Consider the following 17,086-nt stretch of genomic DNA (forward strand, 5'->3'; position numbering starts at 1 on the left):
ACAGATTCAGACTAGACAAAACCACACTTCTGCCCTTCTTGATGCAAATTGCTTGTCAGCTGGCCTGACCACGTGGTAAGACTGAATAAGGCTCTTGACTTAGCCAGAGTCACCTCAAGGCTGTTGGACTCAAGTGAAACGAGTGTCCATGTTGTGCTTTTGCTCTGTGTACACGTGCAGGAGACAGAAAGGAGAAGAACTGATGCCACAGTGTCACTATTTCAACCAGTGATAGCTCTGTTTTAAAGACTGAACCATCAAGGTTGTGGTGGACATCCCTGTTAAAATTCATCTCTTGTTGTTTTGTTGGCAGGGCTATGGAGGAGAGGAAAAGGTATATATTGCTACTCAGGGACCGATAGTTAATACTGTCAGTGATTTCTGGAGAATGGTGTGGCAGGAGCGTTCTCCCATCATTGTCATGATTACCAATATAGAAGAGATGAATGAGGTAATGGTGTTACATATAGTCTGTATTTTTGTCTGTACTCTAGCAGATACTTCCAGCATAAATGCTCAGCCAGTAACCAGAAGTTAGTTCAGTGGCCTTGAGCCATCGGAGCCAGCATTAAATTCTTCAGGCTCAGAGAAGATGTGGGCTGCTCTTTCAGTTCAGTTTACTGTAAGTCTTGTTTTACCGTCTGACCTAGCCTACTGCTGGTTTTGCCATTTTTCCTCTCCCAGCTGATGCAAAACCTCCTCAAACCCAGCTCTCTCTGCAGACACTCTTAAATTCTCTCTAAAGGAATAAAAACAATAGTACCCTGTAACTATTAAGGTTGAATATCTTTAATCAAAAGAGTTGGTGCAGCTTTATCTTGCATTTATTATGATTCAGTGTCTATAGCCCCATTTCATTGAGGCTGTTTCTGACTTGCAAAAGATGCTAGTTAACGATAATCAGCAACCAGAGCTGCTGTCCACCTAGCATGATGTGGGTTTTTTTGCAGTTTAAAATACTGCTGCCCTCCAGCTGTTCATTACTTACCTGCTGAAACAGTTGCCCCATAGCAGAGTTGCAAGAACCATGTGTCTGGGCTTCAGTTCACAGACAGGTAGTTGCACTTACGTCTGCCTTTATTGGCAGTGTAAGATGTGAGACAGTGATCTGAGCATGTGTGGGGCTCTGCATCCCCACTCACCACTGGCAGCAAGTGGAAAGGTCCAAATGGTGTTTCTTAAGCTGCAGCAGCAGTATTTGTTTAAAGCTTGTCCCTGAGAAGCCATTAGTAAGAAGCCCAAGAATATGGGCATACTTCTGTCATGCACACAGAGTTATAATGGCTTAACTGCTAGCTGGAAGCTTAGTGTCCACAATTATGCATGTGCACAAACCTTTAACACAAACCTTTAGCTTTTCCCCAGTTGCGAAGTAAATAAATTTAACCTTGAACTTCAGAGAAAAAAGACATGACACAAGACAGAGAATTACCATGCTTAGCAAGTTACCAGTGGTCAGTTATTACAGCTGGCTGACTGGACACATACTGTCAAGGCATTGCTGATGCAAAATACAGTATTTTTGGTTTGCACTTTTTACACTTTTTCTTTGCACTAACATTTTAAACTTGCATCTGCCTCTGTCTGAGAGGCAGCACTGAAGTAATAACTTACGTGTTGATCAGAGTTGCCAGTTTATGGCAAATGAGATGTTAAAATGTCACGACATAGTACACCAGAATTATTTAAGGACCTCAAGGTTTAAAGATGATGATGCAGAGGAAATATTGGTCCTGAATGACATGTCCAGTGATAAGTTCTTCCGCTATAGTTTTCATAGCAAGATTGTGTAACAGGAATGTAAAATAATGTAGAATTCCTCTTATCCATACTGAGCAACTATTTCACTCATCATGTGAGTCTTGAGATGCAGTGCACTGCAATGCTGATATACTATATAACTGACCCTTGCTGTAGCCCATTTGTCGTAACAGAGCTGCTGAGTATTTTCTGATACCTTTTGTGTCAAAAATTAAGTGGTGTCAGGAATCTCAGCCATAAATATAGGGTAAGTCCTTTCATATAAATGTCTTCTATATTCATCCCCTTTCTTCTATAACACATGTATTAATGAATAGCAGGACTCAGAAGTACATAGATTCAAAACCAAAACCTTTGTTCAGCAATGATGCTAGTGACAGAGTCTTTGTGTTCCTCCTCAGTGCAATGACTTTGCTAATGTGAGTATTAAAAGCTCTTATCTCAGCCCTCTGTAACATCTAATCTGAACTGACAGACAGCCCACAGAAATGAGTGGGCAATCGTACTCCACTCCTTTAAGCAAAGCAACGTCTGTGCTATTGATAGCTGCTAGTGCTCTTGACAGTCTTTACAATGGATTCAGCAGTTTAAGAGTACAGGAAGAAAAAATGCAATCTGCATAAATAATTTTACAGAGACACAGTGGGCCACACTCCCAGTGGGTTATTAACTGATGCACTGTGCAGATAGAACAACACTGATTCTCCCCCACACAAATTTTGACTCTGTAAATTTGCAAGATACTTCTCTGTTGTTAGTCTTTCTCCTGAAATAGAGTTATTTTTGGTGGGGAAGAGCAAAATGATTTAACTCACTTCCTTCATTGTTGTGTACAGCCATATAAAAGAGGGAGCTTACAAGCATAATCTTTAACTGGATTTGTCTGATAGCAGATTCTTATTCCTCTGTGATAACAAGATTGCTGCTTCTGTTATCACAAGGGACCCTTTTTCTCAGTCCCTGCCTTGTTCATGTCATTCCTTGTCCATGAACTAGTTCATGCACCATGTTGAAGTCCCTGTCTCTTCCTTTCCATATTGATCTGTTTAAAGAGAAACCACATACAACCAACCCCAATCATTTTCAGTCCTCCTTCCAGGATAGGAGTGCTTACAAATTCTCACCTATTCATCTCTAGCGTGTCAATACCACAGTGTGGATTTGGAAATGGATTATGGTTTCTGCTTTTCTAATTGCCAGGTTGTGCTGGCTGCATCTCTGACTGTTTTTTGGCAAAATCAAATGTAGTAGTGTAATAGCTGTCACAGCAGTTGCTTCCTTTCAGTTCCTTAGCTTTGAAAGTTTCTCAGTGTCCATTTGAAGTGGATTTTGGTACATAATCTAATTCCCAGTCATGTTCTTTTGTACAAAAAAACCTATGCAAATGATTATCTTATATTCAGAGGGCATTGACCCTTTATAAAAAATAGGAAAGACCTATTTTGTGTTTCTATGTCAGTGTATACATACCACAGAAATATTGGTAACTAATGCGTATTATACTAACAATTATTACCTTAAGAAAACGATTAACCTCAAAACACAAGCACATTGCTACTGGCCTTTCTAATGAACCTTCAGTATGCACATCAGTTGCATAAAGATAAATAAGGGTGTCTGTATTTAAAAGCAGTGGTTAGTCATTCCTTGATTTGCGCATTTTTAATCATGCAATCAGGCTGTTATGAACGCAGCAGAAATCACCTGAAATGTGGTCCCTGTTTAGAAAGTGAAAACTTGTACTTATAGAAACAAAGTTTATTCACATTCCTCTGTGCATGTGCTAGATCCAATTTCAGGAGTAAAAATGAACCTCCCTTGATACCTGCTTAACTAGATTTATTTTGTATTGCACACAGAAATGCACAGAATATTGGCCAGAGGAACAGGTCACCTACGAAGGAATAGAAATCACAGTTAACAGAGTCATACAAGCAGACGATTACCGTTTAAGGCTCATCACCCTAAAGGTAAATCATTCCAACATACTGACAGTGGTTTAGCTGTCTAAACCCTTAATGGAGATGTTAGTGGAGAGTTGTGTAGAAGTCTTCTGCACAGTATACTGCTGTACAAATACCACTTTTCATTACTGAAGTCATTATAGCTTCGCCCAGTTCACTGACATACAAAGACCTACAGTAAAATAAGCAGTCAGAGATTTAGACTGCGTATGTACAATCTGAAAGCTACAGGGCCCATTGCAGTAGTATGGGGTTTGCTCCGTGGAAGAAACCAGTGACTCATTCTGTGCCTGTCCTCTGTGTTCACTGGTCATTTAGAGTGACACGTTAGCTCATGGGTAGCTGCTTACCAGTCCTCACAAGTCATACTACAGACAGCACTTTGGGCCATGGGCTTAGGCAAAGGGTTACTTGATTACAAGCGGAACTTGTACCCGCATGGTGTCTTACAGATTCTTTAGGATGGGGAGAGACCTAGGAAATATTTAGATTGTGCTTCTTCTCTTCTTACGATCATTATTAGGATGCTGCCAGACTGCTGGATGCCCACCCGCTGTTTATACCTAAGATGACTTGTGCTACTAGTAAGAAGTAAGGGAGTTGAGAACTGAGCAAAAGGCATTTTAATTTTGCTTACCTGTTTTCAGTTTCTCTCGGCAGTGGGACTACTGGTCTGCTTGGCATTTGGTCAGTGGTGTGGTAGCACCACTTCTGTTCACCTTTTCTGAAACCCTTTTAGTAGGTACTGTGCTAATTTATTCTTTGAGCCATTTGGCCAACTTGACTTCGAGATACTTTAAGGGACCATTCCATTCCAAGACATTAAAACTGTTGACAGCCTTTACAAACACTTCCACCACAGCATGTTTCCAGCTAACTGTGTATGTAGTTTTACATACCAGTGACCATTCTATCAACTTCTGGCTAGAGAGCTTAAACACAGGTTTAAGAGTCTACAGTACTAGAGTTTACAACTGCTTTCATTGCTGCGTTCTAGTATCTCGAGCTACATGTTTTAATAAGAACAGTCTTACTTACATAAGCTACATACATCTTTCATCTACCAGATCTACCCTGACCTCAGTATACCATCACAATTTCTTTACAAGCTGAAAAAACTCTCCTTTTATCCAAGCAGTTTTAATTTTTTTTCAGCCATATGCTAACAGGCAGAAAGCCAGCATATAAAATCCCATGTCTGGATTGAGAGTGTGGAAAGTCTGTCACTCGTGCTTTTGGCAAAGGTGGCAAGGAGAAAATCACACGCCCTGACAAGTGGGAAGTAAAGAATATTTACAAGTATGTTGTAGACTTGCAGCTCATCCCAGTTTGTTTTTCCAGTTAAACAATGGTTTTGTTTTCAGTACTAGTGGGGCAGTTTCTCTTTCCCCCCAGTCCCAAATGTTAGGAGGTGAACTGCTGAGTTCTAGAGCCAGAAATAAAGATTCCATTTGTTAAGTTACCATTGCCTAAAGGTGTACATCTATCATTTAACAGCAGTAGTGGAGTAGCAGCTCTGGACCATACATATGCTAAATTGACTTGATAGTAAAAACTAGAGAAGCCATGAAGTGACCAGTTTTCCCTTAAACAGGAGTGGTCAGAAACATGTGATGCCACCACCAGCAATACGTGATTACTGCATGTGTTACAGGGTGGGCTGTCATACTTCTTTCAGAATAGGGACAGGATTTGGGAAGTTTTAGGAATTTAGAAAATGCGGAGGCAATAGGGCAAGGCTTGTTTTCCTTTCTCAAAGGAACTTGCTGGTGTCCAGCCACTGATCTATGATCTCAGCTTCAACTACAGTGTGTATGTTGGTAAACTTCAAGCCATCAAATCTTGCTTCCTCCTAGGTGTTCCTAAATCTTTATCAGTCTCAGGGAAGCACCAATAGAGAATATTTTGTTGAAGTCAAAGCAGAAGTGTATAGAACCACAGGAGTCAGGGTTCTCTATGCTGAAGCGTGAAACTCTATGAAGCATAGACAAAACTAAAGACATCCAGAGTTCATCATTAGAACTTTGGCTTTTTTCTGTTTCCATCAAATGAGTGACTTTATTGATTGATGTTTTTCTTAGATAAATTATACTTTTCTCTCAGTATTATTTACAATGTTTTCATTACAATTTTTCACAACCCACTTAAGAATCCAGTGTTCATAACTTCTGTGGCTCACAAATAGTCACACATTCAGAAACTGTGTAACTGTGTATGTTCATGTTTCAGAGCAGTGTTGATTTGATTTACTGTAGCAAGCTCAAATTCATGACAACTGGTTATGCTCTCTTAACCAGAATATCTTCTCACTAGGGTGAGTAAATGGTCTGAAGCCAGGCTCTGTGTTATGATAGTAAGACTCTCTTTCCCTAAACTGAGCCTTAATGTTCCTATGTACCCTTAATGTTCCTATGGCTGTGCTTCAGTGAGCACTTTAAACCCAGTATTAGCTGGAACTTACAAGCAACTCAGTGAAGCCCAGCCTCCCTTTGTGCCAGCCTCTTTTTGTGCAGCTCTCTTGTTCCTGCGCTTGTGCCATCTCCCATGTGCCCACACAAGCATTTATGTGACTGCGTAAGCCAAAGGGGGAAATGGATTGATCCATCTGAAAATTAATCCAGCATGAGAAGGAAAAAAGATTTAACTAGATCGCTTCCCCAGTCTATTTCACTGTGAAACTATGCAAAAGCTTTGTCAACCAAAAAGAGGGATGGAAAGTGGCACAACTACAGAGCACTTGTAACATCCAGCAACTGACAGTTAGAGGGATTTAGGAATACAGATAAAATAAACTATTTCTAGATTTTTGTGCCTGGTTCTTTAGAAGGAGACAAATTTGTTCTGATTTTTCCTCCACTCCTAAACTCAGCCAGCTATGTGTTTAAGGGAAGATTGTGGAAGCTAACACTTCTGTTCCCGGACCTTTTGAAGACATTTGCTTAGCCAGCTCGCTTATGTAGTGGCTGAAAGGGTAAGGCCAGTTCCCTGAGCTTCATGTTACTGTTTGGCACCTTTAGAAATCATGCAGAAGGATGTCACTTTGAACACACAAAATTGGAAGCACACAGTGCTACTTGGCACTCAGAAAAGTAACAGCACATTTGCTATATCGTAGCCATGCTGAGACAGAGATTTGGAGTTTGTCTCTCAAAAAGCCCGGGGCTGCAGCTGGATACAATTCCCACCTTCCTGTCTCTGAATTTCTCACCTTGTTTAAGAGAAGAGTAGAATTGACAGGAAACTTACATGAGTCTGTCTGTTAGAAGAGACAGAAAAATAAGCTGTCATCTCTCTCCCTCATCTAGGTAGCTAGCTATCGGAGACAGACATACGGCTCCTGGCTCTTTGTCTGTCAGATACATTATGAAAGCAGTTATGTCACAAGCACAGCTCTGGGTTTGCTGAATGAATCTGTCAAGAGGGAACAGACTGCCTGGAGTGTTTTGCACACAGCTCTTGGCACTAAAAGAGCAGAATACTTTGAGGGGTGGGGGAAGGGGGAGGAGGGGTTTTTTTTGTTCCAAAGGCAGTTTACTGAAGTGCAGACATGATATTTGAAATCCAGATTTGTGTGTTGTGTAGCTTGCCGTTTGGATCTCCTGTTCCATTTAGCATTGATTTACTCATCTCATTCATAAAGGGAAGACCAGGTTTTAGTATCAATTTAGAACCGGAAGTTCTTTTAAAATTTTGTGTTTGTCTTAACTGGATTGCAGAAGGGAGAAGAAGTCAGAAACCTGAAACATTACTGGTACACGTCTTGGCCAGACCAGAAGACACCAGATCAAGCTCCCCCTCTGTTGCAGCTAGTTCTGGAGGTGGAAGAAGCCATGCAGAGCGCAGAAGAGAAGAATGCCCCAGTGATTGTTCACTGCAGGTAAATAAGATCTGGCTTCTGAGGGCTTCTTCACATACAGTGGCATATGGCAGATACAGTCGTACTGCCCATCAGTCAGACGTGGGAGGTCTTGTCCAACTGCTTCTGTGAAATATGCTTGGAACTTCTAAAATTTAGTGACAATAATTTTCTATTACCAGGCATTGCATTCAGATACAGACTGAGCTGAACACAGAAGCTGGTGGTGGCTCAGTTACTTGTAAGAACAGTCTCATTTCACTTGCCTTACTATTAGAATATGCTTTTAATGATCATAAAAGGGCCAGGTTACCAAAGGTTAATGTACTGTGAGTGAAACTGAATAGGAAGACACATGTAAGCACAAAAATGAGAACATCCAACTTTAAGCCTCAAACCCCCCTGTTTTGTAGATTTCTTTGATTTTTTTTTTTTTTTTTTGTAAATGCTTATTAGGCCAAAGGCAATAATTTAAGTGTAACACAAAACAAATAAAACAGGTGGCAAAACTGATTGCAGCAAGTAATTGTCAAGAAATGTACGCAAATGATGGTAAAACTGAAGTATCTATGAAAAGTCCCTGGCAAAGGTGAAAACTTCTTATCTGGAAGAAGCAAAATCTTCACAGTGGTTTGAATTGTGATGAGAAAATTATAATTATGAATCACAGAGCAAAAAAAAAAAAGGTGACGATGGATACTTCTGTCTTCAGAAAGAAGTAGAATGATGTACTTATCACTTGTAGACATTGAGTACGTTCTTTTGCACTGATAACTAGGGAGCATGTTAAGCAACAACTAACCATTTTTAAATCAGCTATACTGGATGATTTCCACCCAAGAGTGTTCAAAAAAATTGGACCACAGCCTCTAATCCATTAAAATTTACTATAGCTGAATTCTAGTTCTTCAAAAATTTGAGAAATTCCAGAGGTCTAAAAGCAAGTCCTGTTTTGCCAGTGTTTAGAAAGGTTAAATGTGATTACTTGAAAACTACAAGTCAGTTCTCAAAACACTTATTCCAGGTAAATAGTAGAAAGCCTTGTAAGTGATGCAGTAACCTTGTCAGGGTAATCTTCCATAATTTCAATAAAATATGCTTTGCCAAATTGACCTTTGGGATTTCCGTAAGGAATTTTACTTATTTTTGCACAACATCTTCTAGGAAATGGCAGGTGGGTGCTATCCAAAAGCCATGCTAAACAGGCTGTTATCATACAGTGGGAATGTCTTGGCGTGAATGGTTGGTAGCCCAGTGTCATCAAAGATCCACCTATAAGCTAATACGGAGTAATCACTAGTAAAACGTTCATATGATGCCACATGTCCAGTTTTTCTGCCTGTGTTTTAAAACAGATTTTGACAGATTGGGGAGAGTTAAGACAAAAGTAAGAAATGGTTTGTAAGAAGGTCCCCTTTGCCCTTGGAAATCTGTGACTCTCTTAAGAGCTTCTTGAAGTATTATGGTATTTGCTGCAGGTAAAGATTCTGGTCACCGTGTCACTCTTGCTTTGCATACGTGTTTCATTCCTCTTGTATGGTGTCATTCCCATGACCCAGTAATAATTTGGGGGGAAATGGGGCATTTTAATTTGAAATAACTACTAAGAGACATGGTGATAGGATTATGAAGTATTTTATGTGGTAACTGCTAGACCAGAGCCCTTCCAGATTATCCTCCGTTGCAGTCACTTTGTCTGAAGAAGGAATTTAATACATTGCTTCTATTTGAGAGTGCTTTATGCAGCAAGCCGTTAGCCAAGGCCTGTGTTACATCGAGTACTGTAGCTCCTTTGACACTTTGGGAGATCCTCAGTAGAGCATAATCACTGTGAGTTTGGCCTTCATTGGTGTAAAGTAATGCATCTTCTGAAAATGGGTGGTGTTCCCTCCCTTTGCAAAACATGCTGAGGTCTGTGGATAGGAAACAGTATACAAGAGCTGTGTACTGTGGCCTGTTTGGTTATGGCATCAATTGGATGATGAAGGCCCTTTTTTTTTCTTTTTCTTTTTTTTTTTTTTTCTAAATCACTGATGTACGTTCATATGCAGCCGAGTCATCTGAAACCCTGAAATATTTGAAGTCGTGATGAACAAACTAGATACAGTAAAGAAAAGAGAAGTCAGGACATGTGGTACAGAGCTTCAGGGACAAAAATTTCAAGTTGGGTGGGTACCGCCATCACAATTATGTGAAGACTGAGATAAGTTCTTAAGTGAGTAAGACCATCCTCCAAACTTCCCTTAAATTGTTTTTATTGATCAGTAATAGAAGTTAAAACGATTCCAGTGTACCCAGCAAGCATAAACTCAGAATAAAAAAACCTGTTTATACAGTCAGAGAAGCAGTATTAAGACTTTCAAGCAGCACCTGGCTGCAAACTCCATTGTTGCTTGTACATTTGTTGCCAGTGTTTTTGTATTACAGCTTGAGCACAATTTAAATGGAAGCAGGATTTCTTGCAGTTGTGTCAAGTAATTATTCCTGAGTATACTCACTTAATTATTTAACGCATAAGAAGGGCTTTTAGCTTTTGCTGCTAGTTTTTTATTAGGTGATAAGAAGAATTCACAGCTTCGGTAGCAGTGTGCCCTTGAAAAAAAAATATCAATTCTGGTCATTAAGCAAGGACTGAATTAGATAAAGATGTTCAGGAAAGACAAAGAAATTGCTTTAATAGTGAATTTGTTTTATCTTACACTAATTCAGAGAATTACTAGATTGTCAATCTGATCAGCAAATGGCATTGCACTTACCATACTGCTGCTAGCTCTAATTATTTAAGCTCTGATATTTTAGTTCTAATAATAAGAAAGGTTTTAGGTTTTTTTACTGTACCTATGAATGAAAATGGCTTTCAAAGAAACCGTTGGGATTCAGACTCTGAAAGCAAGTGTTGCTCAAACCAAGTCTAAGTAAGAAATACTGTTTAACTGCTTATTTTCAAAGGTTAAATGACAGCTTCAAGGACATATTGGGTCAAATGGTACCTAATAGTCCATTTTTAGCACTGTATGTGAGATATTCACTCGTTTGCTGTGAGTGGCTTTCGCTTAATTGTGTTTTCCCATTGAAGTTAGTATCTTTTCCTAGTTACGACTTTATATTCACAAGCACCCACATGGCAAAGGTTGGAGGGACGAAAGGGATAATGGAGTTTGATTGTGGATTTAATGGTGCTTGTTTAACAAGAAAGTTCCAAAGCCATTCTGACATCTCTGCTGCCTCTCTCTGCTTTTCCCTCCCTTAGTGCAGGCATCGGGAGGACTGGCTGCTTTATTGCAACTAGTGTCTGCTGTAAACAGCTGAAGAGCGAGGGCATAGTTGACATATTGAGAACTGCCTGCCAGTTACGGTTAGACAGGTAAGAAAGCCTGTTTCCTTTCCAGAAAAATGAAAAATGGTAATCTTCCCCATTATTTTAAGGAGAAACAAATGGGAAAAGGGAAAGAACAAAGGCAAACGGAGGCCAAGAGAGAATGTTCCTTGAGGGAAGTTGTCATGTTCTAAGCAGTTCTGACTTATAATCTGCCTATTTTATGAGCAGTAAACCTAATGAACAGCTCTAGAACTGAGCTAGACTCACAGCTGGCACCAACATCTGCATTAGCTGCACAGCTCAGTGCAGCAAGGGATTACCTTTCACCAGCTGAGGAGCTGGCCCCATGTTCATACAGAAGCAAAGTCTCATTTAAGCTCAGCGTCACAGATCAGCACTTGGCTCCCAGGAGGGGTGAAGAAGTCTAGCCTTGTATACTGGGAGCTGGGAGCACTGTTGGAAGGGCATGTCTGCTTGGGATGCTGTGGGGAGAGGGAGAGTATGCAGTCTAGAGTGTTTGCAGACGTATGAAGGAGCTGTGAAAATCTCCAGAAATTCAGTAGTTTCCAGTTAAGCATTTCTTAACACTCTACCTTGAGTTTGATTATGAGGTAAACAGACTTGAATTTTGCACCAGAGATGTTATTTTTCCTCTTCCACTGGTTTCAAGTGCCATCAAAACATGTCTCAGTGCTCTCTGTAATGATGATAAATGTAGTCGGGGGAAGAGATGTCACGAAAAACATACCAAAGATTTTTCTGAGGGAAAAAAAAGAACCTCAGCCCCACACTGAACTTCTATTTCAGAGGAGAAATTATGCTCAGTGGGAGGCAGAAAATGACATGCTTGCTGCCCTGCTGAGGCTCCGATAGATAGGGACCTGCAGGGGCTTGGAGGTTTGGCTACTTCAGTGGATTTCAGGCCAAGCAAGGAAAGGCTTCTTGAGGAAAAGAAAACCAGAATAGAAATAGTGACTGCTGATTATCTGTGGCCTTCTGAAATATCTGTCTGGATCTGAAATATCTTGTCACTGTGACTAATGTTACATAGGAAAATAACCATACAAATGAAGGTTGAAGACACCTGCTTACAAATGTGCATGATACAGAAAGCCAATTAAAAATACTAGCTTTGCAGGGAGAGGGGAGCTGGCAGTCATTTTCAGAGGCTGAAGAAGAGAGATCACTTTAGGGATGCCATGGAGGGAAAGGAAGGCTGCAGAGACCTGTGTAGCAGCCATGTACCTCTTAAGAGTGGGATGGCATAGGAAAAAGCCATTTAAATGTCATTGGAGAAGATACTCAGGATGGAAAATCAGTCAGATCACCGTCCTTGCTACAGAAGAGCATGGTTTCCTGATGTGCTGAAAAACGGGGCTTGTAGGCTCTTGGAAGTCATGCTGCCATCCACTGTCATTTTCACTAAACCCCCACAAAAGCTCTGGGTGACTTCAAAAGCGGCGTGAGAGGATGAGATGGTGTGCAAGCAGCTATAGGAAGGAAGACCCTCTCTGTCTTCTCCTTGTCTGGTCATTACTGGCTAGAGAAAATAGGATGGATGGGAAGGAGTCACCAGAGACTGAGGGAAAGATGGTTGGATGCAAGCCAGAGCAGACGTAAAGGAATGCACCTCACTGCTTCACAGCAGTAGAGGGGTTGACATTAGCCCTGAGAACCACCTTTGAGGTTACTCTGGACGTGAAGGGAAGAAATTTTTCTTTCCCTTTATTCCCTCACATATCCCTTGGAAAAATCCTGTGCACTGGGCTTTGCAGCAGTGGCCAACAACTAACTGGTCTTAAAATAACTTAGTATGACTATGACTAAGGAGGGGAAGTGATCGCTCCTGCATCCTTCCCACAGTGTTGAGAGACATTTGCTGTCCTTTCCCACAATGCAACTCAGATTTGAAAGGTTTCTGTGGCAAATAGGGGTGAAAACATAATTTCTCTATTCTGTGCCCAAGCCTGGACAGTGAGCACATGTCACAGTGTGCATGTGTGTGGGAGGGGGAGGAAGCCACCACATAGCAGGGAATCAGATAAATTCTTGTTAAATTTCTCCTGTGGTCTGAAACTTGATGGCCACGCTACTGCTTCTGTTGCTACAACTTCAGGGTTCAACCTCACCATTAATGGAGTTGCATGGGGAGTAATTGCCAGATATGACTAATGTTTCCTGTGTGTTGTGGACTGACATAAATACATTTCAGTGCTGTGTGCAGCACAAAAGGACTCAGAAACAGATTAGCTGTGAGCTTATATTAAGTAGAGCAGTTGGGGAGATGCTCAGCTAGGGATAGTTTCTTTAGAAACACAGTGCGTGTTTCCTACCTTTGCTTATTGATGGGAGGCTGTAGCATGGATCCCTGCCCTTCGCTACTCATTGTTAAGTGTTATTTCAAGCAGCTGATTAACAAAGTAACTGCAAGAGGCAGGAGGAGGAGGTTGTCTTTCCCACTCATCTACTTCTTACTGGTATGGTTACTGTGTGACCCACAATTGTTAAGGTGGACCCCATCGAAGAGGGAGGTCCCCAAGGAGGGTGCTAGCAGTCTGCTGTCCATTTGGCTCAGAGGAAGCAACTTTTCATTAGTTTCCTCTGGTGAAAGTTTCTGAGGAAATGCACCACGTATGCTTTTCCTCAGGCTGACACAGTGTGGTTGCCTCTGGCCGCCTGCAGGTTCCCATGTTCCTCACCCCCACTTGTTGCAGCCGCCTTTTGGCACTGTGTGCCTGGGATCTGTGCACCAGCACCGGTGCTGGCACAGTTCTGCATACACCTTCTGGGAGTCTGAGCCACAGATACAATTATTTTCATAATGGATTATCAAGAGATTGTATCGCTGTTGATGAGGCGCTCTTAGCAGAATTTTGAATGTTAGTAAAATCTGCTTCAAATGGACAACTTAATCCTTCTTTTTTTTTTTTCATTTCTGTCTCCCACTGTAGTACTTGTGTTGATGAATATGCTACTTGCAGAAATACACAGGCTAACGATACATGAAAAAGCAAACTGTTTCTGCTCCTGCTTGCATTTCCTTTTAGGTTTGCAGTTTTAAAGAGAACAGCAAAAGCTGGAATAAAAGCTGAACCAAAAAGATTTCTGTGCTGGGAGTCTGTTACTGGTCAAGGTGTGCATGGTAGTCAGTTCAGTTAGAAATCTGAGTCGTCTTTTGTTAAAGTTCCATTGTCTGTTCCAAAATCCTGCTGGTCATCCCCTAGTTCCCTGGTGAACTTGCCAAAAGCACAGCGTGGAATGGCACACTTTTCCAGCATGGGAAAGTTGCGCGCTCCATCAGTTGTCTGGCCTGGCCCTCTATAGTCCGCAATTCAGCTGAGAAGTCTTAGATGAGCCACTTTCCCTCTTTGTTCCCCCTGCTCCCATCTATTTGTCTAGAGCTTTGCTTTTCATGGCATTTAAAATGGTGCTTGGAGTATGTATAGGTGCTCCAGTAGCACGAAGGTAAATGATGATGGTGGTGCCTTACTGGCTGAGGGCCTCTGCCAAGAAAAATGAAGGTAAAGCCCTTTCCTGCTCTGCCTACCTTCTGTTCCTTGGTTAGCAAAGACTTTCAAAATGGAGCTTGAGGTCAGGCTGAGAGCTGGTTGCAATCAGGGGGCACTTTTCACTCATTTCAGGAAGCTTTGGAATGGATCTTTTGTGTGTAACAAGCTTCATGCTAGCTGTGCCATTTCTCATATGTTTGCATGTAATAAGGCTGCTGTTTCCCTCCCCTTTTTTTCTTTCCGTTTCAGGGGAGGAATGATCCAGACTTGTGAACAGTATCAATTTGTCCATCATGTCATGAGCTTGTACGGAAAACAGCTTTCTAGAGCAGCCGAAGAATAAGTGTTCATGATATTCCTAAAGGCTAAAACCAAGAGAACTTTTGACTTCATTCAGATATATTTCAGATCTGATAAGAGACACATGATAACCTGGCTGTCTTAGCTGGAAAGAAAGACATATTATTTTACTTTGATATTGCTTTTATGCTCTTGTTTGCATTGACATTTAAGAGCGGAGGTACACCTTGTCTTAAATATATGTGACGGGACATGATCTTCACCAAAAAAGCTTATTTATACTGTAAATAAGTATAGTAGCTTCATTTGTTACAAAAGCAAGAAAAAAACCAGGAAAAAATAGTCTTCAGTTTGCTATTTTTAAAAGAACATTGCTAATATATCTAAATACAGTGTGAAACTTTTTGGATTGTCATGCTGAAATGTGCCGTGTGTTGACTGAGCTTGAAAGTAACTTTTTGCTTCTTTCTGATTGTTTTTACATATAAAATTACCGAATACTGTGTATATCGTAAACCTTCTGAGCCCCTCTGCATTGAAAGATTCAAGTAGATTAACATTGAAATGACATTTCACACATGGTTTGCTTGTTTATTTTTTCTAAAGCAGTCCACCAGCAGTGTTACCCAGAACTAAAGGGGAAAAAGTATTTAACTGATATGAATCAAATTCTTACTTCCAACTCTCACCAGCAGTGTACCCCAGTACCGTGACAGCTGGCTGAATGAGGTGAATAGCAGAAGTTAATCTGAACGTAAGTTCTTCACACTTTAGCTTTTCTTTGTCAATATTTTGCCATCTCAAGGCTGAAACCAGATTTGATTTTTGCAAATAGTTTCTTTTTTTATGTAGTCAAACCACAATCCGAATACAATTTCCCCATAAATTTGAAGTTTGAAATCAGTTGAGGAATTTTGTGAGTTGAATTCATCCTTATTAAAAATATAATAATAAAATCACTTGTATTCTATGAATTTAAACTTGCTTCAAAGCTTTGAGAGTGACCGAGTGCCCAGCACTCATTAAAACTAACACAGACCCTATAGGCAGCTTTAAAAAAAATCAGTCTGAGCATGATGGCTGCTTTTTGATAAATTTACCCTCAAAACATCTTTAAATAATCGCTAGCCCATTCTAATCACTAGTCCAGGCAGCAGTGTTTCCTTTTCAATAATACAGTTGCTGCCCATGCTTTTCTTTCTAGACCTCAATAAGGCTGTAGTTTGTTTAATGCTTAGAGGTAAGCACATGTGTAAGTCCTGTATTAAGCAGAGAAAAATGGATGTACACAGGACGCCTAACATGAAAGATGAGTATTTGGTGAATAGAAGCTGTAATGACCTACTAAAAATATTTTTGCTTCTCTTTATTTGTAACAATAACCAAAACCCACTACTTCTGTCAGTGCAGGAGATTCTGAGAATTTACTGCACTTCCTGATCAGGGGAAGGTAAAGCAGCTCTTGGAATGATAAGGGCTGATCCTGTTCCCACTGAGGTTTTGCTATCGATGTCAGCAGGTGCAGGGTAGGGCCTGAAATGTTATGCCTACAACTTCATCACTGTGGGGAAAGTTTCCCAATATTTCAGTACACATCCTTTGTGTTTATTCTGTATCCATGATCCTCTAAAAATCCTGTCAGCAGGTTTTGCATGAATGTGCGGCAAAATGTGTTATCTTTAAACCACTTGATTTTATTGCTGTATTTAAAATATTTCCTTCAGTGAGAAGCTAACAGGAAGAACTGGCATTCTTTTTAAAAATACTGGTGGTAGTCATTAAATAGAGCAATAAACTTAAGCTTTTGAGCATAATGTGACTGTTAGTTTTATGTAAACCTTGCTAGCTGTATTCTCCCCTCTGCTACTGATTCTTTCGAAGGGGTAACACTATTCCATCTAAGCACTTCTTAAAAATAACAGAAGCATCACGGATACTCTGAATAACATTGTAAGTGGAACTCCCTATGAATGTTTTCAGCTGTTCAGTGCCCTTCAGTGTCAAGACTGACTCAGTGAATAAAATTACTTCTTCTGTCATCAGCTTTCTGTGCATCTGCTAAAGAATTTTGTTGATGATTGATAGGAGCGGGCATATAGGAGCGAAGTTCATTGTGTACATTGCCTCCTGTGCAAGGAGACTGTCTAGAGGAGAATTGCTTTATGGAGAACAATGTATAAAGGGTTCTGAAATACTGACTTTGAGGTCCTTGTGCAGATCCTCAGCAGGTATTAGTTGGCAGTGCTTCACTGAATTGGGTAGGAGTGAACAATTGATACTGATGAAGGAAATCTAGCCCACTGTCCACTCCCATTTTACATATGTGGAATGTCCTGAGAGAGTGGTCATGATAAAATCAGGCTGCTTTGCTTCAGTT

The 17,086-nt window shown here is 40.6% G+C and overlaps 1 protein-coding gene across 17 annotated transcripts in view; it reads left to right on the forward strand.

Moving 5' to 3' along the window:
• The window catches only part of PTPN5 (protein tyrosine phosphatase non-receptor type 5), a 76,994-nt gene extending 60,471 nt beyond the window's left edge, over nucleotides 1-16,523 (forward strand). For 14 of the 17 annotated variants that reach the window (XM_056353903.1, XM_056353910.1, XM_056353904.1 and 11 more), the window contains 5 exons: nucleotides 314-451; nucleotides 3,621-3,731; nucleotides 7,442-7,602; nucleotides 10,832-10,945; nucleotides 14,659-16,523. In XM_056353903.1, coding sequence (XP_056209878.1) covers nucleotides 314-451; nucleotides 3,621-3,731; nucleotides 7,442-7,602; nucleotides 10,832-10,945; nucleotides 14,659-14,752 — 618 coding nt within the window. In that variant the 3' untranslated portion in view covers nucleotides 14,753-16,523. The remainder of the gene's footprint in view (nucleotides 1-313; nucleotides 452-3,620; nucleotides 3,732-7,441; nucleotides 7,603-10,831; nucleotides 10,946-14,658) is intronic. The other 3 variants (XM_056353919.1, XM_056353918.1, XM_056353917.1) reach the window with 2 other exon arrangements.
• The last annotated feature ends 563 nt before the right edge of the window (nucleotides 16,524-17,086 follow it).

This window comes from Falco biarmicus, chromosome 10, assembly GCF_023638135.1.
Source record: "Falco biarmicus isolate bFalBia1 chromosome 10, bFalBia1.pri, whole genome shotgun sequence".
Classification (NCBI taxonomy): domain Eukaryota; kingdom Metazoa; phylum Chordata; class Aves; order Falconiformes; family Falconidae; genus Falco; species Falco biarmicus.